Genomic DNA, 26,351 nt, shown 5'->3' with positions numbered 1-26,351 from the left:
CCAACTGGGCCTAATTCATCTTTGTTTCATAGAAGCCTGGCACACAGAAAATAGGGACTTGAAGGTGCTACAGACAGAATACAATGCTTGGTGATGTGGGGGTGAGGACATTTAAAAGACACAACCCTTGTCCTCAGGAGGCTTACAGTCCAGGGAGTCACTGAGACAAGTACACAGGTGATTGCAGAGGAAGGTAGGGTGAGATGAATCATTATTCAATACACATAATATATGCTTAATGAGAACAGTCTAACCCTACATCACAAAGAAGTGTCACTAGAGAGAGTATTCTGAGAGCACATGACCCAACATAGATACACAGCAAACACACTCTACTCTTGGCCAAATGCTGAGGACAAAAGAAGTACTATACAGCCAGATGGAGGTGATTTTCATGGTCATCCTCACATACACCCTGTTTCCAAGGCTGGTTGGAGGCAAGAAAAGGAGGAAGATGGCTGGGGAAATGGAAGCTGTGATAGCCAAGCTCCCGGTTCTGCCAGACACCCTAGTTTTCTTCTCCATGCTCATGGTGTTCTCTGTCACAGACCCATTGTCCCATGAGCTGTGTAAGCAGCTATAAATGGCATTTAAGGTAACACAGCCCATGTGCTTCCCTCAAGAACACCTCAGAAGTGTTCTGAACGTGAACCTTTATTACGTGCTTTCTGACACCTACAAGTGGAATCCAAGTTCATAGACAAAAGTTGGGATTTCAGAATTGCCAAGTTTGCTCTGGGTGCACTTGAACTTGCATGCATTGAATGAGTAGGCTTGTTAAAGATAGATGGAGAGACAGAGCTCATGCAGAAAGATGAGCTTGTCCGGAGAGATACCACCGAATAGACTTTCTTGGTCATGGAGATATGCATAGGAAGTTTCTAGGCAAAATACACTTGGCAACGTCAGGGATGGTTTTTGTTATTGTTTTACAAAGGTCTTCAAAATGGGCCCACATTCTTTGAGTAGCAATGAAGCTCCATAAAGCAAAGACATGGGCCAAAGGGGCCCTGAGAGATCCAGGGTTGACACCAGCTCAAATTTCAGTTGTCCCTCCTGACTGTCATAAATTCCCTCCAAGGCCCTCAGGGAGAGTGCACCAATAAGCCAGAAAAATGGAAAAGGAAAAAAAATAAAAGAAAAACATGCCACATCACACCAGTCTTCTCTAGTAACTATTACATGAGCTGAAAGAAGAGAGGCATCCTATGAGGCTCAACAACTGTGGTTTCCAGAATCCTGGAGAATTTTCTTTACAAAAGAGCCAAAGAGAAGACTGCCCCAGTTTAGCCCTGGAGAAAACAGTTTCCAATGAATTGAATTTCCTCACAAGGTAAAGCAGTTTGCTCAAGCCTAAAAACGCCCCTTGCATCCTCTCTCTGAGTTTGCTACACAAATAGGCTTTCTCTGAATCCATTAAAGAGAAGTATAAATGGGCTGGGGATGTGGCTCAAGCGGTAGTGCGCTCGCCTGGCATGCGTGCGGCCCGGGTTCGATCCTCAGCACCACATACCAACAAAGATGTTGTGTCCACCGAGAACTAAAAAAAAAATATTAAAAAATTCTCTCACTCTCTCTCCTCTCTCACTCTCTCTTTTTAAAAAAAAGAGAGAAGTATAAATGAGCTCTGAAATAGCCAGTGGTTTTAGAATCTTCTAAAAAAAATTTTAAAATGAGCTAGCTGAATACATACCAGAAAGTTTAGTATTCTCTAACCAAACCCCTTCCCCATCTCTTTTCCTTTCTCAAATTGAGAAATGACATATATTTAAATTGCAATACACATGCATGCACAAACGCCATCCATTAAAAAGAGATGGTACAGAAGGCACTAGGAAACAATGAGGGGACTTCTGCTCTCTGCAAAGTAAAAAACAGAGGAGGCAGATTTTCAAAAGCAAACTGGCATTTAACCCACAGGAGTGTTTTGACTCAATAAATTGAGCAATTGCCTCATCTGCTTTCTGAAAGTTCAGCAAATGGTAGCCAGAAGCAGAGCAGAGAGGCCTGTGAACAGCAACGCAGGGCTGAGAGGTGACAGCCAAGAAGGGGGTGGGGGGACATCCCACCTCACCGCAAAGTCTTGGTGTCCTTTCCCTGCAAAAAGCAGGTCAGGTGTGCACAGAGTCAGGTTATACAGAGGGGCAGAAGACTCCACACCCCCGTACCAGCAGATGCAAAGTATATTTTTGGAGACGTTTCTCTTATTATTGCCACTTGGTTGCATTGCACAAACACTACAGAATCCCCCCTCTTTGCGCCAGGTGCTAGGAATAGTATGAGAACCAGTCTCACACAGGGAGGAGTCTACTGCCTGGTAGAGAAGACAGACTGGTCAGAATCATAAAAAGTGTGAACAACCAGGATTCAGAGCTGTGCACCAAACCCAAGGCAGTCTGAGGCATGGGGGAGGCTCCTGAGCAAGGTAAGAGTATTATATTGCAACATTTTATTATGATAGAATGAGCGGGCATTGGCCAGATAGTCATTTTTTTGTATTTATTTTTTAGTTGTGGTTGGACACAATACCTTTATTTTAATTATTTATTTTTATCTCGTGCTGAGCATTAAACCCAGGGCCTCGTAAGTGCTAAGCAAGCGCTCTACCACTGAGCCACAGCCCCTGCCCCCAGATAGAGTCTTGAGTGGGGATTTTAGGCCCATAGTCCAGACCAGAGTGGGACACACATGGACACAGGTGGCTACAACAAGTGTGGTGCATTGGATCCTGAGGGACAAGATGGGGATGACAGGGCTGGGGCAGGGCACTGTAGGTGCCTCCTATGTAAGCTTAGACTTCATTAAGGAGCCAATGGGGAGCCGTGGAGGGTTTAAAATCAACCTCCTGGGGCTGGAGTTATGGTTCAGTGGTAGAGCACTTGCCTGGCATGTGTGGGGCCCTGGGTTTGATACTCAGCACTGCATATAAATAAATTAAATAAAAGATCCATTGACAACTAAGAAATATTTTTTAAAAAATCAGCCTCCTTTGGAGCAGATTCCAATGGCTCCTGACTCAGCCTCAACTCCAATCTTGTCCATAACTGGCCATCTCCAGGCCTGCCTGCTGCTACCACACTACCCTGGCATGCCCACCCATCCAAGTCCTCAGTCTAGTGTCAGGTATAAACTAACATCTTGCTAGGTATAAAATACTAGCAAAAGCACTAGAGAGAATTTAAAGAAAACTCCTTCGTCTTCAGGAGCGGAACTTCTGCTCTTTGTTATCTCAGGTCAGAGTGAGTCTACCTGACAAACAGGAGCAGAAAAACACAACTGGGCATGCTCGGTCCTCTCCATGAATCTCACCTCATCCCCCCAAGCCTTGTGAAAGCAAGGTCAACCTTCCTCTGATCCCCTAAATCCTCTGCAAGCCTACCTAGGCCCACCCCATTCTCTACAGTGACTCCCCTGGGTGCCTAGCTTGTACTCAAACCCCAATTTATTTGAAACTTGTCTTCTCTCCACTTTGATACAATGCTTCATTGCCTCCATCCTTGCTTAACTTGGCTTTGGTTTTGACTCCCTAAACACACTGGGACAGTAGATCATACAAAAGGAGACGGACTGAGCCAGCAATTTGTTCCCTCATCACTTGGTGCTTGAGCAAATGCCGTAGTTGTATCGAGCTTGCCACCCAGTGCTAGGGTTGCCATGGAAGCCAGAAACAACATTTCAGGAATCCCCACAGCCCCGGCGACCTTGGTTTCTAGGCTGTTCCACAAAAAGCCTTTCTTGTAACTGATCATTAAGTTAAAGATTAGTTAACAAGATAGCAAGTTAATGAGCTGAAATGGTATTTCTTCAAACTCAGGAAACGTAAAGCACTTTGGGTTTGCAAGTTTTAAAGTTGAAAAGGGACTTTAAAGACTAGATTCAGTTTCCCTGTATACAAATAGAGAAGGCAGGTCATACTGGGTTATGGGTGGTACAGCTCCCGACTTCCAGCCTGCCTCATGTCCCACAGGCCACACATTCTCTGCCCTGGGCAAGTCACTTGTTCTTCTCTAGCCTTCAGTTTCCTCTTCTGCAAGCTAGGGACAATAATTACACCTGCCACATAAGGTGTAATTATGAGGATCAAGAGAGAGATTAAATGAGGATTAAATGAGAGAATATGTGTGGAGTACTTAGAATGGTGCCTGGAACAAAATAGGCATTAAATAATCATTCATTATTGTTATTATTCCCACAAGGTATTGCATTGTTTTAGTCGGCTTTTTCACTACTGTAACTTAAGGACCCGATAAGAACAACTGTGGAGGAGGAAAAGTTGTTTATTTAAGGGCTCAGAGGTCTCAGCTCCATCATGGTGGAAGAGTATGGTAGAGGGAAGCAGCTCACATGATGATCAGGAAGCAGAGAGAGAGTTCTTCACTTGTCAAATACAAATAGGTACCCCGTATGGGGTACATATCCCCGGATCCCCACCTCCTCCAGCCACACCCTACCACTTCAGTTACCTCTCAATTAACTCGTCTCAGGGGATTAATTCACTGATTGGATTAAGACTCTCACAACCCAATCATTTTTCCTCTGAACCTTCTTGCATTGTCTCACATGTGAGCTTTTAGGGGATACCACATGTAAACTATAACATGCATTAAGAGTCCTATGGCAGCAACGTTTGGAAGAGTCATTTCCAGAATGGGAGTCAGAGACATGCAGTCTGATCCTCACCCTGCTACCAGCTAGGTGACATTGGTCACATAATTTTTTTTTTGGCTATATCATTTTTTTAAATCTCTGGTTTTCATTCTCCGATAAAATGAGAGAGTTGGATTAAATGTGTCACGGTTCTTTTTTAACTTGGTATGTATGATTCTAAATAAGTTAAATAGAAATGTTTCTCCATCTTTACAAATGGTTATATTCATATTTATAATGATAGCGAATATTTATCAAGCAATGGATCTATATATCACCTGAATGCTAAATGCTGTACATGAACTAACTCAGTATTCCTCAAAACAACCTCGTGTTCCCATTTCACAGGTGGGAAACTCAAGCTCTGAGAAGTTAGGGCATTTGCCTAAGGTCACACAGTAAGTGGTGGAGCCAGGATTTGAATCCAGGAAGCTGACTCTAGAATTCATGAGAGTCTACAGGATACAAGAAACGTATACATACACAGCTATGCAGAGCACAACTTGCAGAACTTTATACAGGTTCATGTTCCCCAGGTGTAACTAGAATACTCAGGAGGCTGTATCCATAAATTTCTAGCAACCTGGTACTGTTCAAGTACCAAGGGGCAACATTCTTCCTCATACTCCAGAGATTACTTGACTCCACCATCATCCCTCACCTGGTAACAGCATCCACCTGCTAACCAGTGTTTGCCTTCGTCCTCTACAGACTGATCCCAAGAAATCATGTCATGCCTTTGCATAAATCTCCAATGACTCCCATCTCTCTCAGAAAAAATTCAGTCATTATGGTGGACCCGATACAGTCCTCTTGTTCTGCTCTGGTCCTAATCTCCTACCATGACGCTCACTCACTGCAAGAGCCACAGAGACCTCTCTGCTGGACTAATCCTTCAGGCCTGCTCCCGCCTGCTGTCCCCCAGCCTGGAACCTGCTTCCAGAAACTTGGCCCCTCACCATCTTCAGGTGTGTGGAGAAAGGCCACCTCAGTGAGGCCTCCCCCCTCACTTGACCTAAAGCTCAGCTCCATGGCGTGCTAAGCAAAATAAGGACCACACAGAAGGACAGATATGGCCCCATCTCACTTAGATGTGGATCCAAAACATCAAACTTGGAAACAAAGTGAATGGCTCATGCAATCAATTCCACAAAGAATTGATTTGAAGACTTGTATTTTATTTAAAATCGGAAAAAAAAACCCCTGCTATTTTATATTTAAGTCTGTACATACTCAAATAGATACTTAAATTTGAAAAGTACTAGTATTAACAATACATGCCACCTCCTCATTCCTTCAATCAATCAGTGCACATTTACTGAGAGAATGAAATGACCTAATTCCTAGTCTTAATGATTTTACAGTAGAGATTCATTAACATTACTTTGCAACTTACCAAGTGTTTTAGTTTTGTTTTGTGTTTTGTTTTTAATAACAGCAATAGCATGTGGTGATGCTGTCTCTGTGCCAGACCCTTTATATGCATTATCTCATTGCATCTTCATCACCACTCTGGGAGGCAGGTACCATTATCATCCCCATTTTACGAATGAAATGATGGGGGGGGGGGTTTCGGAGTGGTTAAGCTATATACACATGGTCACACAGCAGAGAGCCAGAATTCAAGTTTGTGAAAAATTAGCCATGGGGCTGGGGATGTGGCTCAAGCGGTAGCGCGCTTGCCTGGCATGCGTGGGGCCCAGGTTCGATCCTCAGCACCACAGACAAACAAAGATGTTGTGTCCGCCGAAAACTAAAAAATAAATATTAAAAAAAAATTAGCCATATTTAGGCATGGTGGCACACACCTGTAATCCCAGAGGCTCGGGAGGCTGAGACAGGAGGATTGTGAGTTCAGAGCCAGCCTCAGCAATTTAGCAAGGCTCTAAGCAACTCAGTAAGACCCTGTCTCTAAAAGGGCTGGAGATGTGGCTGTGTTTAAGTGTCCTGGGTTCAATGCCCAGTACCAAAAAAAAAAAAAGAATGTAAAATGGAGCCAGGGACCGTGACCCATGCCTATAACCCCAGCAGCTCAGGAGACTGAAGCAGGAGGATGTTGAGTTTAAAACCAGTCTTATCAATGACGAGGCGCTAAGCAACTCAGAGAGACCCTGTCTCCAAATAAAATACAAAATAGGGCTGGGGATGGGGCTCAGTGGTTGAGTGCCCCTAAGTTCAATCCCCAGTACCCCCCCCCCAAAAAAAAAAAGAATGTAAAATAGTACAGCCACTATACAAAATTTGGTAGCTCCTCAAAAAATTAAACATAGAATTGCCACATTTTCCAGAAGTTCTTCACCTTGGTATATATCCAAAGGAATTGAAAGCAGGGACTCAAACAGACACTTGTATGCCATTTTCATAGCAGCATTACATGACAGCTGGACACTGAAAGCAACCCAATGTCCCCAGATTAGATGAATGGATGAACAAAATGTGATATATATATTTCAGCCATAAAAGAATAAAATTATGAAATTATTGTACATGCTACAATATGGATGAATCCTGAAAACATTATGCTAAATGAAAAGAGCTAGACATTAAAAACAAATGTTATACAATTCCACTTATAAGAGGTATTCAGAAAGGCAAATTCATAGAGATAGAAAATAGAATACAAGTTACCAGGGGAAAGGGTAGGGAAAATGGGGAGCCATTGCTTAATAGGTATGAAGTTTCAGTTTGGGATGATGAAAAAGTTCTGGAAAATAGGGATGATAGTTGTATAACACTGTAGATGTACTTAACATCATCAGACATACACTTGTAAACGTTAAAAGAATCAATTTTATGTTATGCATATCCTAACACAATAAATGAGCAAATAAGTAAATAAATGCAAAGGATTAGAAAGGAGGCCAATTATTTAAGCTATAGTAACCAAGATACTGATATAAGCAAATTTGAGATATAGTAATATATGTACTTTTTAAAATAATATAATATGATCAAGAACTGTGTCATCTAAGCTGGGCTTGATGGCCCACATCTATAATTCCAGCAACTCAGGAGGCTGAGGCAGGAGGTTCAGCAAGTTTAAGGCCAGCCTGGGCAACTGAGCAAGGCCCTTAGCAATTTAGTGAGAACTTTTCTGAAAATAAAAAATAACAATAAAGGGCTGGGGTTGTGGCTCAGTAGTAGAGCACTTGCCTATATATGTGAGGCCCTGGGTTCCATCCTCAGCACCACATAAAAAATAAATAAGTAAGATTCAGGTATTGTGTCCAATTACAACTAAAAAATAAATATTTTAAAAAAAAACAATAAAAAGTCATATGGAAGTAGCTCAGTGGTAAAGCACCTCTGAGTTTAATCCCCAGTATCAAAAAAAAAAAAAAGAAAGAAAGAAAGAAAGAGAAAGAAAAGAGGTAAGTCTACTAACTAGCATAATTTTGAAGTTCTGCATTATCTCTAATAACTATAATATGCCTTGCAAACATGTGTGATCTTTACTGGTGACTCAATGCTAATACCCTTGAAGATTGTTACCTACAATCTAATAGACGGAATACTAAAGTACATTTACAGGTTAGTGAAAATTACATAATTTTCCCCATCTAAATATGGACCCACTGAAGTCTACCAAGGGCTCTCCGAGGATCTGTGGGTCTCAGGTTAAGAATATCTCATTAAAATGATGTGACCTGATCTAGGAGTGACTTCTGGTATCATTTATAAGTCATGGGTAAATCAACATCTCTGATCAGATTTTTCTTATCTATAAAATAGAGATCATTATAAAATCTACCTCTCAAGGACTTCATGAGGATGAGAGAGATAAGATAAGCAACAGGCGCTTTGAAAATTACCGTCTTTAATAAATGCCAGGAATTATCCAGGAAATCCTTGAATCCATAGAGACTTCCCCTCCCCCAACACCTGCCCCCCCAATCCTCTAGGATTTAGCGTTTCTTTCTTTTTTTTTTATTTTTATTTTTTATTTTTATTGGTTGTTCACAGCATTACAAAGCTCTTGACATATCATATTTCATACATTAGATTGAAGTGGGTTATGAACTCCCAATTTTACCCCAAATGCAGATTGCAGAATCACGTCAGTTACACATCCACAATTTTACATAATGCCCTATTAGTAATTGTTGTATTCTGCTACCTTTCCTATCCCCTACTATCCCCCCTCCCCTTCCCTCACATCTTCTCTCTCTACCCCATCTACTGTAATTCATTTCTCTCCTTGTTAATTTTCCCATTCCCCTCACAAACTCTTATATGTAATTTTGTATAGCAATGAGGGTCTCCCTTCATTTCCATGCAATTTCCCTTTTCTCTCTCTTTCCCTCCCATCTCATGTCTCTGTTTAAAGTTAATCTTTTCTTCCTGCTTTTCCTCCCTACTCTGTTTATAGTTGCTCTCATTATTAGGATTTAGCGTTTCTTCAGATTTTTTGGCTAAGAGTTTTGTGATGTATGGGAACAAAACACTGGGCACTTTTTGTTAAAGAATGGCATATCACCTATAAGATATAGCTTAGCTGGGTGCAATGGCACACACCAGTAATCCCGCAACTTCGGAAGCTGAGACAGGAAGATTGCAAGTTCAAGAACAGCCTCAGGAACTTATCAAGGGCCTAAGCAACAGCCTCCCTCAAAGCAAAAAATAAAAATAACTGAGTATGTAGCTTACTTGTAGAGCAACCTGGGTTGTTCAATCCCCAGTAAAAGAAAAAAACAGTAAAACATATAGCTGTGTTATGGACTTCGGTTTATGCCAATAGATTTGAAAATGCAGATAAACGAGATAATTTTTAAGGAAAATGCCAGTTACCAAAAGAGACTCAAAAAGAAAAAGAAAAGTCAAATAGACTGATGGTTTTTAAAGAAATTAGATCAGTTGTCAAAAATACACCCTTACAGAAGCCATCAATCCCAGATAGTTTTTCTGAATTCTCTGATACTAGGCAAAAACTTCCCCAAAAGATTATTTCTCAACCCACAGTGCCTGTGGCTGTGAAGTTGATACCAAATCCTAACACGACAGGTAGTGACCAGAGGTTGCCCTGACATGACCCCACAGGACCCTTGGCACCCAGCATAAAGCCTTGCACACAGTAGGTACTCAGAACAGTTCTATCTGTTGAATCACTGAGTGAGTGAATGGTAGGCAAATCATGAAGCAAAAAAATATGTATTAGAACTAAGTCATACTGGTACAGAAAAGAAGCTATGTAAAATGGATGAATTTCTGCCAGGTGCGGTTGCACACACCTGTAATCCCAGCGGCTGGGAGGCTGAGGCAGGAAGATTGCCAGTTCAAAGCCAGCCTGAATTGTGAGGCCCTAAGCAACTCAGTGAGACTCTGTATCCAAATAAAATACAAAAAAGGGGCAATAGCTCAGGGTTAAGTGCCTCTGAGTTCAATCCTGGGTATAAAAAAAAAAAAAAAGGACAGATTTCCTATTCCTCCTCATTTTGGAGATAAAACCAAGTTTGAGTGGTAGAGGAGAGTGGAGAGATGCTTCATTTAGTGGGTGGGACAATCACGTGTGACAGCCACAGGGACACCAGCATTTGGGTACATACAAGTGAAAGGTAATCCCATTAAGTTCCAAAGATTTGAGGGTTATTCATCTTTCACTGGGTTTAATTCAGCCCTCAGAATAAGGGGGTTCCCACATACATATTTATTTAACAAATGGGTGGATCTGGCTGGCACAAGCCCTGGTGTCAGGGTGGGGAATTCGGAACTGGAGATGGAAAGCAACTCCTCAAAGCCTTTGCCAGGTCTGAGCCCACTGAGTGGGATTCCTCTGCATTTACTTCATGGTCTAGCCTGACTTTCAGGCCCTCTGGACCCATCCTCCACGTCTTCACTTGACACACGCCTCTCCTAAGGTCCCTCCTGGCTCTGAGCCCTAGTGGTCCGGCATATGCTCATCTCCTTTCCCATAGACCCTTCCCTTGCCTCAGCTCTTGGCACATCTGGCCTCCCAGCTTCCTCTTTGATGTTTTAACTTACTGACTGGCTGTGAGCTTATGAGAACTTCTCCCTTCCCTCTCCCAGCCCCATCATCATTGGAGCAGCCAAAATATACAAATCGCCCTCCTTTCATCTTTCTCTACAAATCGGCCTCCCCTGGATGTATTGGAAGAAGACTCTTCTGAGCTAGTGTTTCCAATTCCTGGCTTTTGGAAAACCTCATGTGGATTGATTTCACACTCTGGCTAGATTGCGCTCATTTCCCATCTGCAGCCTGAAGATGCTGGCAGTGCTACCCATTGCAATTGTTTGGACCCACTTTAATGACTCAAATATGTGACACTGTTGAAGTCTTTGGATATACTTCCCCATTCTGTCAGTCAATAACCATTATATCACCCTGAAGTGGGAATATTAAGCAAATCAGAAAGGAAAAACAGGCAATTTAAGAACATGTCAGAAGATGACATATTGTCCCACAAACATGAAAGGAGGAAGCAAAGTGACTTGCTTGGAACTGAACTGCCCCCCCATCCCCACCCCCTGCAAATTCCTATGCTGAAATATATCTCCCAGCATTTTAGAATGTAACTATAATTGGAGAAAGGTCTTTAAGAGGTGATTAAGTTAAAATGAGGTCATTAAGGTGGGCACTAATTTAATGTGACTGGTGTCCTTACAAAAAGAAGAAATCTGGGCACAGGTACAGAGCAAAGGGACCATGTGAAGACACAGGGAGAAGATGACAGTCTAGAATCAAGGACAGAGGTCTCAAAAGAAAGCCATCCTGCCAAAAGCTTGATCTCAGACTTTTGGCCTCCAGGTGAGACCAAGAATTTCTTTGCGTAGGCCACCCTGTCCGTGGTACACTGTCATGGTGGCCTTAACAAACAAATACACAACTCAAATCTCTATCACATTTTCCATCAAGAATACATTAAATATTTAAAGATTGAATGTTCAGGCAACTTTTTGAACTAGCTCTTCTTGCAATTTCAGCATTTAATAATCATTAAATATTTAGACATGAACTTCTAGAAGATGATTATTTTTATAAACATTATAAAAGAATATGTACTATTTAAATAATTTCAATGGTGAGTTGGAGAAAAACTCAGAAGGCATTTTATCACATTTGCAAGTGATTCTAAATTGATAAATTAAGGAGGAAAAGATCTCAAAAAGCAAGAATGATGAACCTAAATGAAAAAGAAAAAAATTTTAATATTTTTAGTAATGCATTATATTTATGTATAAAAGTGGAATTTATGTTGACATATTCATATATGGATGGAATATAATTTGCTCCATTTCAACCCACAAAGAAGATAAAATTTGATACAAATAAATTTAATACCATGAGGCTCTGGTTTCATCCTCAGTATCAGAAAAAAAAAACAAAGAAGTAAACTAAAAGCTTTCCCCTTATGTTAAGAAAAAAGCAGGTACAAAGTGCTGGGGAGGGATATTGGTCAAATTCTATTGTTATATGGTGTGCATGCATGAATATGTGACAACAAATCCAATCATTACATACAACTGTAATGCACCAATAAAAAATGTGGAAAAAATATAGAAAAAAGCAGCTACATGAGAGCCGCTAAACTAAGTATAATAAATGTCATGATTTTCATGAATGACAAGTTTTACATAAATTAACTAAAAAGCCTAATACATTTTACTTGTAATCATCCACTCATCCAATTAACATGTTCAGAAGTATAACATTGCCAGCGGGTAATATGCATAACCAATTACAATCATGCACCAAAATGATGTTTTGGTCATCAATGGACCACATATACAACTGTGGTTATTCCACATAGCTTAGGTGTGCAGTGGCTATACCATCTCGGTTTGTGTATGCACACTGATGTTTGTACCATGATGAAATCACCTTCTGACACATCTTTTAGAATGTGTCCCTATTGCTACATAATGCATGGCTACATATAGTGCCAGCCACTAATAATTTCTAAGTTCTCTTGATTAAAAAACATTCACTCAAAAACTCCCAATGAGGGCTGGGGCTATAGCTCAGAGGTAGAGCACTTGCCTAGCATGCGTGAGGCACTGGGTTCGATCCTTAGCATCACATAAAAATAAGTAAAATACAGGCATTGTGTTCATCTACAATTACAAAAAATAAAAAATAAAACAAACAAACAAACAGTTCCCAGTGCAGATTTTTTCTCAGAATGCAAAAATTGTTTTGTTTTGTTTTAAGCAGGGAGGAAAGTTCTTATCTTCCAGCTCCTTCCCTAATTCTGTAAATACTTCCACAGAATCCTAGAAAGTAAAGGTTTGCAGATTAGAGATGTTCAATATCTCTGATGCATGGAGGATTCCTTTCCTTTGTGGGCTGATTCAGTGGCTAGACAGTTTCACATAGAAGCAAAATTGTTTTCCTTGAAAGCACAGGTGTTTTGTCCTGCCCTTCCTTCTAAAGGTCTTAATAACAATTCTAAAATCTTCATTACACAACCTTCAGAGAGTCCCTATGTCTTCTGTTTTTCAAGCTAAACATCCTTAGTTCTTTCCATTATTTTCCACATGCCCTGACTTTGGAAACTTACTAGCCTGGCAGCTTCTCTCTAGATATGTTCCTCTTTGCTCATCTGTTAGTTCATTTACTTGCATCTATCGGTATTTATCAAATGTCTGCTGTGTACCAGGCTCACTGCTAAGCGCTGCCAATACAATGATGAGCTGCAGAGGCAATTAAGCAGGCAATCACTGCACAGGCTAATGCAGTACAGGGAAATAAGGCACGCTGGGGAGAGGCATAGGGGGTACTGAATCCCAACCGAAAACATTAGGAATGCTTCTACTGAGACCTGAAAGATGAGTCCAATTCAGGTGTTTGAAACAGAAGGCTTAGGGGTATAGAAGAGAGTTTGAGCAGAGGAAGCAGCAGCTGGCTTCTAGAATTCTACATCTGGCTACTCAGTGAATTACATGACCTCGAATGAGACTTTTAACTTCTCTAAGCCTCAATTCCTTCATCTGTAAAATGGAGATAACAGTACTCTACGGAGTGAAGCGTGACCTGTGCAGCACAGTGCCAGTCAAGTAAAAAATTTAATAATAATAATAATAACAACAACAACAATGGCAGCCATCATTACCATTATTATCAGCAATTAGGGAGACCAGGGACATGGTTAACTCCTGAGAGGCGAGGCTGTATGCCTTGTCCCCACAGCACCGGCCACCAAATAATAGAAACAAAAAGTGGCTCTGTCACCCATTGAGAGTGACACATACACATAAATACACTGCAGGTACAACACACTTGGGCAAGATGAAGCTAGAATATCTTGGAACTGATGAAGGAAATAAAAGAAGGGAGACATGTATGAGGCTTATAGAAAATGAAGGAGATAAAGAAAGCTTAATAAGAGAAATGGGATAAGAAAGAGAATCTGTAGAAGGAAAAAAATCAAGTTATTTATTCATTGGCTAGGAAAGCTTTTAACTTTGTGGCGTATTGAAAGTCAGAAACTGTGCTTTTTTGGATTCTCCCAGCATTAATCACAAGATAGGAATGAGAAATTCATAGAGTTTATGAAAATGTATGATAACAGGTCAGTTTATACATTAAACAGAGCGCAGGCATGAAAAATGCATTTGATGGGGAACAGTACGTCTGCTGAGTTATAGCCACGACAGTCCTGCCATGGGTCCCCAGGTCCCCATCTCCTGCTGCGATTCCGCTGCAGAGGATGCACCGTGGGTGGGCATGAAAGAAAGAGGGGATTTTACTTCAAAAGTCTTTGCTGTATTTAAAGCAATTCCATAAACACTCTGCATCAACCTTCATTTTTATAATCAGTTCTGACAATAAGGACACACGCCAACCATCTGATTCTGAAGATGTCCCTTGTGATCTGCTGTGCTGTAAGAGGCTGGCTCCCTGTCCAGGCTTGGGGTCCACCTTTTGCCAACTCTCTCTGGGTAGGAAAGTGCTAGCAGTTTATTTTCAAAGTTTCAGAAGGGTGGGCCCCGCCTGCAGTTAGTTCATTCTCCAGCTGCAACTCTCCCTGCAGATGTTATTCATCTCGAATTGTCTTCCTGGCTCATGCTCCGCAGCATCTCCTCCTAAGATCTTTTCCTCCTTCCCATTCCCATCCCACCCCTAGATTTCTCTGTAGCAATGGTTCTCAAACTGAGGTTTCCAGAAATGCAGCTTTTTTCTTTTGGGGGAGTACCAGGGATTGAACTCAGGGGTACTCAACCACTGAGCCACATCCCCAGCCCTATTTTGTATTTTATTTAGAGACAGGGTCTCACTGAGTTACTTAGCATCTCATTTGTGCTGAGGGTGGCTTTAAACTCTGGATCTTTCTTCCTCAGCCTCCCAAACTGCTGGGAAGATAGGCCTGTGCCACTGAACCCTGCAAAATGCAACTTCTTGAGCCCCAACCCAGACCTGCTGAATTAGACCCTCTCAGCAAAAGGCCTAATATTTTATGCTCTAACAAGCCTCCCAGGAACTTCTGATGAACAGTGAGTTTGAGAATCACAATTCCACTTCCCTGGTCCTACTATCCCCATCACTTGTGTCTCAATATCTCTATCTTCTTGTCCTCCAGAATATAGCATTACGTTGGCTGTCCTATCTGGAGAGAATGAAAGCAAGCCAAGGATTGCCTCAGGCATCCCACACAGAAGGGGTGTGAGGAAGGCAGGGAATTAGTGATATCACCAGTGACTACCTACATGAGACCTGAGGGATCTCTAACTTCAACGTCTTCCTTCCAAAAAAGAAAAAAACTGAGTCCTGGAGTTTTAGTCAGCCTTTCACCGCTGTGACTTAAAGGCTAGACCAGAACAATTGTAGAGGAGGAAAAGTTTATTTGAGGGTTCACGATTTCAGAGGCCTTAGTCCACAGAATGCTGGCCCCATTCCTTGGGGCTCAAGGTGAGGCTGGACATCCTGGAGGAAGTGTGTGGCAGAAAAGTGTAGTGGAGGGAAGCAGCTCACATGAAGCAGAGAGGCTCAGCTGGTGCGAGGCAAAATATATACCTTATAGCCACGCCCCCAAGAACCACTTCCTCCAGCCATACCCCACCTGCCTCCAGTTACCACTCAATTAATCTCATCAGGGATTAAATCACCGATTAAGCCAAAGCTATAAAACAATCAGTTCTCCTCCAAACCTTCTAGTATTGTCTTGCACATGAGTTTCTGGGGGACACCTCAAATCCAAACCATAACACCTCGATCTAATCAGTGAATTAATCCCTGATGGGATTAACTGGATGGTAACTGGAGGCAGGTGGGGTGTGGCTGGAGGAAGTGGTTTATTGGGGGCGTGGATATGGGGTATACATTTTGCATTTGGCAAGTGGAGTCTCTCTGCTTCCATGTGAGCTGGTTCCCTCTGCCACACTCTTCCTTCATGATGTTCAGCCTCCTCTACAATCGTTCTGGACAGGTCTTTAAGTCACAGCGGCAAAAAAGCTGACTAAAACACCTCTTCTGTCTAGCTTTGCAGAAAGAATCCTCTATGAGTTTGACAAATTGCTTCCCCTCTCTGAGCCTCAGCTTCCCGGTTTGAGTATGAAATCTAATAATAACCACCTTGCAGTATTTCCCCTGTTGGATTAAAATGAGATAACATCCCTACTCACAGCAGGGGCTACCCTCCATTGGTGCTATGAAAAAAATATAGTCCCATCTTCAAGGGATTTACAGCCTAGTGGTTAAAATAAGGCAAATACAAAAATAAGGAGACTACAAATCCCTCTGAGGTAGGTACCATTATTATCCTTGCAGGGGAAGGTAGACAGAGTGGACACAGGGACAAAAGACCTGCAGCACGTGGGGGCTGCTGAAGGATGCCCTGGTCTGGCTGGCAGGCATAAGGTAGCCTTTGACTTGACCCTGGCCAGGGATGGGTCTTGGCTGAGGCAGGATACCCGTGGTGGTAGGAAGAGATTTTTAAAGGCCCCAGAAATCTCAGGGAAGAAGAAAAAAAGTTCTAATCATGAAAAAGTGCCTTCAGGGGATGTAAGGCTGGTGGTAGAGCCGAGAGTCTGAGGGCTTCTCCATCTGCTTTCCCACCTTATTGAGGATGTCAACAAATCTCAATTAGTGGTATTGTTTTAAGATGCAAGAAATCTGGAAATCCTTTCTTTACCAGAAGCCAGTGCTTGAAAATGTTCCTAGTGCCCAAGCTAGGTGAAAACCTGCACTGGATCTAACTAGCCCATCTAACTAGAAAATGCTACTGGAGCAGGGCTCTCAGGCCAACAGGAGGATGAACAAGCACATTCTCCAGCCCAAAGTCTGGAGAAAATCTGCACTGGCCCCAGTGCAGGATGGTTGAAATTCTCCAGCCAGACAACTCCTCTCATTACATTGCTAATTTAGGAGATTTCAAAGGGCACCTCAAAGCCTCAGATGCAATGTATCAAAATTTTACTAATATATTGGTGTCGGGTTTAATTACACATATATACACAAATGGAAACAAGTGTTTGATAATGTACTGTGATTTCCAAAGAGCAGAACTGGGGGCTGTATACGGTAAATTCTTAGATTTTCTTCATTCGCCCCATTTTAAAATGATGAATTAGCAATTATGAAAAAGTTTCACTAAATTCTGTTGCCTCTTCCCTGAACACCTCTACAATTTTTCCCAGCCTTGTGTGTGTGTGTGTGTGTGTGTGTGTGTGTATGTGTGTGTGTATGCACACACATGCATACATGCAGTAAGGCCTCCACTCTCACCATCCCCTGACCAGACTATGGGGCCAGATTCCTTTTAAATCTTTGCCACCCATTTCTCGAATCTACTGCCATATTGCTACAAAGTGCTCTCATACAACACAAAACATGAATTCTGACTGGGTAGTGTTGATCCAAAGGGGTCTCTATTATAGGGGAAGGAAAAGGCCTCAAAGTTCATAGAAATAAAATAAGTGAGGTGGTAAATTTAGAAAAGAAAGTGCATATCAATAAGACCTGGTAAGGGAGACAACCAAGAGAGCAAGCTGACAGAGGACAGAGTGGCCTGTGTAGTCTCAGTCTTAGGAATGAGGGGAGTTAAGAATACAGTGGGTGTTTGAGGAAGGAGGCTTGTTTTCCCAAAGGCTGATATGTCCCAGTGGTTGCCCTGGGAACAGGTCCACCCCCAAATGACAGTGATGTAACAAAGAGAATAAAATGTGCACAAATAACACAGGCAATAATTACTAGTGGGACCACATGTCTTGCAGTTGGCAGCCCTAGGAAGGGTTTAGGGAGGAGCTTGGAAGGGGACATGTGTGCCCCTGCCAAAGATGGGGCAAGTGGGGAGGAATCCCAAGGTGCTGGGAACAGCACAGCCTGCTGATCCAACCCCACCTGCCAGGGCCCTCACCTGGAAGGGACTTTGGGCTGGAGAATGTGCTTGTTCATCTTCCTGTTGGCCTGAGAGCCCTGCTCCAGTAGCATTTTCTAGTTAGATGGGCTAGTTAGGTCCTGCCCTTTGCCAAGGCCCAGAAAAGTTGACTCTGTCCCAAGGGTACCATGGGTGCAGAATCTAAGTGATCAACATCACTGTTGGCTGTAAGTAATCCTCAGGGCTCCCACTTTTGCAAAATGGGATTTGAGGTCTTTGTTGGAGCCTCAAATGTCCTAAATGACCAGTTCCTGACTCTTCTAGGCTTATCTCTAGCTCAGACTCCCTGTCCTACAGATGGCCCAGCATCCCCAGGGCCTTCTCTAGTTCCACCTCCACGCTCCATCCTCATTCACCCTTCTGCTGCCTGCTCATCCCTGCAGGCTCTACGTGGCCATGACCCCCAAGAGGAACGATTCCCTCTACAGAGGAATAAGATCCATCAAATTATGTTATGGCATGTGTAAAAGTGCCATAATGAATCCCATTATTAAGTATAATTATAATGCACCAATTTTTAAAAAAAGGCTTTTGCTTACAAAGGAAAAGAGAAGGGAGAGGGGAGAGAATGGACGAATTCCCTTAAGTCAGTCATTTTCAAAGTATGGTTCAGGGACCTCTAGGTGTATCTAAAATCCTTCCAGAGGACTCATGAGGTCATACTACTTTCACAATAACACTAATGTTTGCCTTTATACTCTCATGAGTACACAGGGACAAAAAGTTTTAGATTCTACACTGCAATCAACTCCAAGAAACCATTTGTCAAGTTTAGTGTATTATCGAAAAAGAATATCCACAAGTAAATGACAAGGCTATTCAAAATGATCCTCCTTTTTCCAACTCCATATCTGTGTGAAGTCATATACTTTTTCTATAGTCCAACCAATACAATATTTCATGACAGATTGGATGAGAAATAAGAATCCAGGTCTCTTTTATTAAGCCAGACATGATACAGAATTACAAAATTGTAAGAAAGGGCCACTCTTCTCACTAATTTCCTTTTTTAAAATATTTATTTTTTAATTGTATTGGACACAATACCTTTATTTTATTTATTTGTATGTGTTGCTGAGGATCGAGCCCAGGGCCTCACACATGTGAGTTGAATGCTCTACCACTGAGCCACAACCCCAGCCCTCACTAATTTCTTTATTACTGAGAAAATACAGTTCATACAGAAAATACAATTAATTCATGTTAGCATGCTATAGACTTATTTTTGTTATTCTTAATTAATGAGTATTTTTGAAGGTCTCCATTTCAATTTCTGATCTAGTAAATCTTGCTAGATACAAACTCAGACAAAGCTCTTTGGGCAGCTCTGGAGACCGAGGCAGGAGAATCACAAGTTCAAGGCCAGACCAGCAATTTAGAAAGGCCCTAAGCAACTTAGTAAAATGCTGTCTCAAAATAAAATATAAAAAAGGCTGGGGATGTGGCTCAGTGATTAAGTGCCCCTGGGTTCAATCCTCAGGAGAAAAAAAAAAAAAAAAAAAAGCTCTTTGGGATCCTCAATAATTTTCAAGTGTACAAGGATCCTGACATCAAAAAGCTGGAGAGTCCCTGCCTTATACTGAGCAGCCTCAGCAGGCAGAGTGGAGCTGTCACTTGGATATGTCTCTACTCCTGCATGCTGATTCCACCAAATTAATGATCTTTTTAGATGCCTGTCTCCTTCACTACATTGTGTACTTCCTAGTAGTGGCTATTTGTCTTAAAGTTTCCACCCCACACCACCCCCCTGTCTAGCACAAAGTAGAAATTCCAGCTGAATGAACCAGGTAAAAGAAGCCCATGTGGACAGACCACAGAGGCTGCTGGGTGAGCGGATGACCATTCGCCGGATGGGTGGATAGAAACATGCTTTTTTGTTTGTTTTTAAATTGGCTCAAGTTGTTACTAAGACTCTGATTTGAAATTAGGCATAAGTAGAAACATTTTTAAAAACAAAAAAAAATTGAACCTAAGAAACAATTCTGCCATTTCTGTTAAACTTTCAGACACACATGTACAAGCAAAGAACCTGAAGTCCTCCTCACTATCCTTGACACATTCCCCAGAAAAATGAGGAAAAAGAGGCAGTGCTGGATGTGGGATCAATGCCTTTGGCAAACAGGCTTCTGCCTCCTATCTCAGAAGCCGTGTGTGTGTGTGTGTGTGTGTGTGTGTGTGTGTGACAGAGAAAGAGCCAGAGAGCAGCTCTATAAGAAATGCAACTGCGCAATCACTGCTGGGAATTTAGGAATCCATCAACATTTTTTTCAGTTTTCTCTATATATATCTATATGTATTTATCATCTTGAAATTTTCTTTTTGGATTGAAGATTGAGCCTAGGGCTGTCTTACCACTGAGTCACATCCCTAGCATTTTTTTTTTAGTTGTCAGTGGATCTTTATTTTATTTATTAATATGTGATGCTGAGGATCAAATCCAGTGTCTCACGTAGGCTAAGCAAGCATTCTACCACTGAGCCACAACCCCAGCCCCCATCCAGCCCTGGCCTTTTTCTTATTAATTTTGAGACAGGGTCTAGCTGAATTGCTTAGGGCCTCCCTAAATTGCTGAGGCTGGCCTTGAATTTTCAATCCTCCTGCCTTAGCCTCCCCAGTCACTGAGATTACAGTCATGTGCCAGTGCACCTGACTTGAAATTTGCTTTTAAAAAACCCTTAAATCAATGTATTAAGCATCCCCAAGTCCTTTTCACATGTGCAGAAGTATTATATTTATATCATTTTGGAAGAGGGGTGTTCAACAGATGGGAGACATGAAGGACCTAGTAGTATCACTGGGGTCATTATTTAGTCAGTGTCAGTAACGATTCTGACTTCTCAAAACAAGGCCCTGTGATCCCTTTAGTCCCTGATTGTAATTTTGGATGCTGAGGTTACCAGGTTGCAGGACAGTTCCCTAAGTATCCTTCACGGGTGTCTGACTCTAATGACTGGCCAAGAAGCTATACATGTAAAGTACAGCTTCAAAGATCTTCATGGACTGAAAGCTCCGATAAAGCCATCATTTGCTGCCTGCTTATAGTTTACATATATTCCCTAATCCACTCTTCACAAAAATGAAGAGTGAACTTGCAATCCTCCTGCCAATGTTCCAAGGTTGGCATTCAAGTTCCCATTTTGTAAATAAGAAAACTGAGCCTGAGAAAAGTTACAGGTCCCAAGTATCACACCTGATAAGTAGCAGAGGCAGGACTTGAACCCATGTCTATACCAAAACCAGTTCTTTCCATTGGTCGACCTGCCTATTACCTCCATATCCTGGGCACCCTGGCCCCCATGCTGAGACCAGCCAATTTAAGTTCTGTCCCATTTCAGGACATTTCCTTTTTCCTGAAGAAAACATGTTCACTGGGTGGAAATAATCAAGCCTGATGTTCTTCATTCTGAATGTCTGGATTGAGCTCATAAGCCCAGCTCTCCTGGGTGTCTGCTTTTCCCTATGCCACCATGAAAGGAAGCATCATTCACAGATTTATCTGGAAAAGTCTAATAAAAAAAAAATTTCTAAGAACACTCTTGTCCAGATAAATCCAACAAGGACCTTTTCAATGAAAAATCTTGCCCTATTATTAGAGAAAAGTCCTGAGCCTCAGATTAAACTGAAGACTTTAAAGAGGTGTAATCATATTTTGAAAACCTGCTACCACACCGTCAACTCTAGCTGCTCTCAACAGCACTGAGATCCCCCTTCCCCCAGCACAGGCAAGAGAGGACCCAGGGACAGAAAAGCTCCAGAGACCCCATCCCAGGTCCAGGTCCCTCCCTCAACCTGTGGTTCTGTCACTCACCCAGGAGGGCCGTCTGGGGGTGGGTCCGAGCATGTCTGCCCTGGGAGAAGGACCTGGTGTGTGGACGTTCTCTGGCCACAGAGGAGAGGAAGAGGCTCTGTCCCAGGAGCAGCAGCACGCAGCCCACCAGCATGGACTCCATTTTCAAGAGGAGGAAGAAGAGCAAGGCTGTGACACATAACAGGAGAGAGGGATGGGTGAGATTTCCGGGTGTTCCTGAACTCCGGGTGCTACAAACCCCCACCCTGCCTTTTCAGGTCCCAGATACACCACTTGCATTCAGAATGCCATTTTTGTGTTAGGTGGTTTAGAACTTGAGTATCCCTCATTGGTAGGTTCTTAAATACTCTGAGCAGAGCATGCCCAGTAGGAATTTTTAAGTCACCAAAAGATGGAATGGAAAACTAGAAGGGGGGGGGGGACTTATCCTGAAGGAGTTTCAATCCATTAAGTTTGTTATCCACCAGTCACAGGCCCATTCTGTATCTTAGTTTGGAAAAATTGAAAATTCTAATTAACAATATTTTTTCAGTAGATTAATAGCAGATGGCACAATTAATATACATAAACTTCCCACGAAATGCACAGGTAGCTGACAAAATGTAGCATCACATGGCCAATAGGCCTCCCTGCCTCCCACATACACTTATTAAGAGGGAACATAATACAGTGATTAAGGGCTTGGACTCTGCACTAGACTGAGTCCATGTGCCAGGCACTATTCTAAACACTTTACATCTATTAGCTCACTCAACTAATATTCATCCCAAATCCCTATAAGGCTCAGGGTGGTTAAGTAGCTTGCCCAAGGTCACAAACAGTTAGCAAGGGTCAGAGCCCAGACTCAAGCCCAGGGTGAGCAAGCCAATTTGCCAATGCATTGATCAGCAAAAACTCAAGTAGTTTCGAGTCAAATCCCCGGAGGGTAATTCATAAAAGGTCATAGCTGTTTCACTGTCAGAGACAGGGGTGGGGCAAAGACCAGTTCTCAAAACTTCACAAAAAGTACTGAATAATTCAGCAAGTTGTCCAGCCAGTTGCTTTCAGGAACTGACCTGGTAATAGCCTGTGGACTCTCAAAGTCCCACCATTTTTCACACTTGCTGTGCAAAATACTATGCATTTTCATTCTATTAAGAATAGGGAATGTTTATTCAGCACTTACTATGTGCCAGGCACTGGGCCAAGTGCTTTAAAAGTACTAAGTAATTTAATTATTACAGTAACTCAGAAAAGTCACTCCCTCACAGTCACATGCCTCATCGGGGGTGAAACCAGAGCACACTTACTCCTCCTAATGGGTAACTACTTCCCACCCCCTTGAACAACTTACTCTCTGCCAGATAGACAGATCCCTTAACTCCGAGATTCTGAGAAAAGGAAGAAAACTTAGAATATTCTGCCTCTTCCTCTAATCTTAAACCTATTATTTACTTTTAAATATCTTTGGCATTTGTGACCTGATTTTATATGATGCTGTGTGTGACATCATTAATATGTGATTTATTATTTTAATGCCATTCCCTTTCCTCTAAATGAAGCAAATACAAAGTCCATGTTCACTCATCCAAAATGTATCCAACATATCCCTCTTCCTTCCTGATACAACTGTACTTTGAAGTCATTTCCAGGACTATTGCTCCTCCTTGCTCCTGGTTGTACATATATACCACTAAAGCCAGTGCCTAACACATAGTACATGTGGAATAAGTGTTAGCTATTTACTATTATTATTATCATCATCATTGTCACATCATTCTGCATGCAAACCAATTAATAGGAAGTATACATTGTTAAGTTTGTCATATCAAGTCATTTCATGATCATTAAATTAACTTTTATGATTACTTATGAATATTCTTATAATAAAATATAACACAAAATTCATAACTTTAAAATATACATTTTAGGGCTGGAGATATAGCTCAGTTGGTAGAGTGCTTGCCTCGAATGCACAAAATCCTGGGTTAAATCCCCAACACCAAAAAAAACCCACCACCAACAACAACACGCACACACACACATTTTACCTGAAAAACATTTAAAACTCTGCTTTCGCAATGCAATGGCATGGCAAGCCAAAAACTGGTAGATTATATCTGCAAAACATATATCTGATAAATTATTTATATCCAAACTGTATAGATTCTTATAACTGAAAAAGAAAAAAGACAAACAACCCACTTAAAAAGATACAAAAGGTTTGAAGAGTCCTGTTACCAAAAAATATACTTGTGGGTGGTTGTTTGTTTGTTTGTTTGTTTTGGAACAAGTATTGAACCCAAGGGCTCTTAACCACTGAGCCACATCCCCAGCCTGTTTTTTATTTTGAGATGGGGTCTCACTAAGTTGCTTAGAGCCTTGCTAATTGCTGAGGCTGGTTTTGAACTTGTGATCCTCCTTCAGTCTACCCAGCCACTGGGATTATAGGCGTGTGCCACTGCACCCGGCCAAGGAAAACATTTCGATAACAAACATATAAAAATGTTCGAGACTCTTAGTCATTAAAAAAAAAAATTAAAACCATAATAAGTTGCCACAACAAATCCAATAGCCAAAAAAAAAAAAAAAAAAGAATTCAGCAACTCCTTGTAAGGTTAAACATAACCTTGCCAAATGACACAGGGTAACCAACTGTCCCTATTCACCCAGGACTAGCCCTGCTTTAGCACTGAAAGTTCCCACACCCTGAGAAATACTAAATCTTAGGCAAACCAGATGTTTTGTCCCCACCAGCAACCCTGATCCTAGGTATTTACCCAAAAGATAAGACTACACATTCCCACAAACACTTGTACTCAGAAGCTCACAGAAGCTTTAATTGTAAAAGCTAAATACTAAAAACAATCCAAAAGTCCATCGACAGGTCAACAAAGTATGGCACGTGCACACAATGGAATCCTTCACAGCAATTCAAGGAATGATCTACTGGGTGAATCTAGAAACAATTACTGAGTGAAAGCAGCCAAACACAAAAGGATTAATATGGAAAGATTCTATCTATATGACATGTAATCAAGGGCAGACTGCAGGACAAAAGTAGGTCAGTGGTTCCCTGACAGGCATGCCAAAAGGAGATCCGATGTGAGGCACACTTGGGAGAAGAGAGAAATGTTTGCACCGTGATCATGGTGGAGCTAGACATTCATCCAAACCCATGAATCTGTACACTTAAAATTGATGAATTTTAATTATAGGTCTCTACCACCTACTAACACCAGGCTGGTGGCACAGATCTATAATCCCAGTGGCTCGGGAGGCTGAGGCAGGAGAATAAAAAATTCAAAGCCAGCCTCAGCAACTTAGCAAGGTCCTGAGCAACTTGGCAAGATCCTGTCTCTAAATAAAATACAAAATAGGACTGGGGTTACTGGCTCAGAGGTTGAGTGTCCCTGAGTTCAATCTCCAGTAGCCACTCCCCAAAAAGGGGGCTAGGGATGTGGCTTAGTGGTTTAACGCTGAGTTCAATCCCTGGTTCCCCCTGTCCCCCTCAAAAAAAAATGATGATAACATAAAACCAGTATGGTAATATTATTATCAGACAAGACAGGTTTTCCTTAAAATATATAACGGTAGGGAAACAAGAGAAAAACAAGCTAGTGCATGCACCCATCTCTAAGGTTGTCACCATTTGGCATTCACAGCTGTCAGCACTTAAAGAACAGGAGCCATCTCTAACTGGAAAACAGAATAATGTTGGAGAACAGTTCCTTTCAAAGATGAGCACATGAGAAGAATTGTTGTTCTGAGAAATAGAGGTTAATTCAATCTGAACAGATTCCATGAAGCATTTTGTGCACATGGAAAGAATATTTTAAAATAATACAAAGGCTATGACTTTTGTTTCAGCAATTTTTCTCCCCCGATGGAACAATGAGTCTTTTCATTTCACTTTACCATGGAGCTGGGGGAAGAGAGAGGAGATTGTTCTGACTGTCTTAGCTAGGAGTTCTTCTAAGCATCACTTGTGACTCAACAGGCTGGTAGAAACCCACCAGAGCCAACACTATGTGCTGTGGGCCTTGAGATGAGAGGCCTGGCTTTGGACACTGTGTGACCTCACATGGGTGACATTACCCTTCTGGGCTTTAATCAGTCGGTTGTAAAATAAGAGCCATGACCTGGAAGCAATGTCTTTCAACCTAAACCAGACACAGGCCAGGAAGACCCTGTTGTCCTAAAGAAGGTGGCAAGATACCCTCCTGGGTGCTAAGTCCCGCTCAGACAAGAAGAAAAAGCAGGGAGACAGTAATGTTTATTATGTGTCTATGGTGGACCAGGCAGTGAACTGGACATCTTGCAAATTATTATTTCACTTGAGCTCCACAATCATTCTGCAAGGTGTTGTAGGACCCTAATTTTATGGATGGAACACTAAAATTTATGGATAGTCCAAGCCTCACAATCAGATTCTGTTTTGCCACCTATCAGGCAGTCAGCTTACTTGTTGAAGAAGAAGAAGAAGAATGAAAGAAAAAAAAAGAAGATTTCCCCAATTTGTAAGTTTTTAGATGCTGGTTTCAATAATTTTGTCCCATTCAGACCTCTCTGTCACATCCCAGGTG

The 26,351-nt window shown here is 41.8% G+C and overlaps 1 protein-coding gene across 2 annotated transcripts in view; it reads right to left on the bottom strand.

Moving 5' to 3' along the window:
• The window catches only part of MATN2 (matrilin 2), a 137,224-nt gene that overhangs the window by 101,718 nt on the left and 9,155 nt on the right, over positions 1 to 26,351 (bottom strand). For both annotated transcript variants that reach the window (XM_081266855.1, XM_081266854.1), the window contains exon 2: positions 21,787 to 21,954. In XM_081266855.1, the coding sequence (XP_081122981.1) occupies positions 21,787 to 21,928 (142 nt within the window). In that variant the 5' untranslated portion in view covers positions 21,929 to 21,954. The remainder of the gene's footprint in view (positions 1 to 21,786; positions 21,955 to 26,351) is intronic.

The sequence above is a fragment of the Spermophilus citellus genome (genome assembly GCF_964194105.1).
Source record: "Spermophilus citellus genome assembly, chromosome: 14".
Classification (NCBI taxonomy): Eukaryota; Metazoa; Chordata; class Mammalia; order Rodentia; family Sciuridae; genus Spermophilus; species Spermophilus citellus.
The sequence above is the reverse complement of the archived record's forward strand: the minus strand, read 5'-3'. Positions and strand labels throughout refer to the sequence as shown.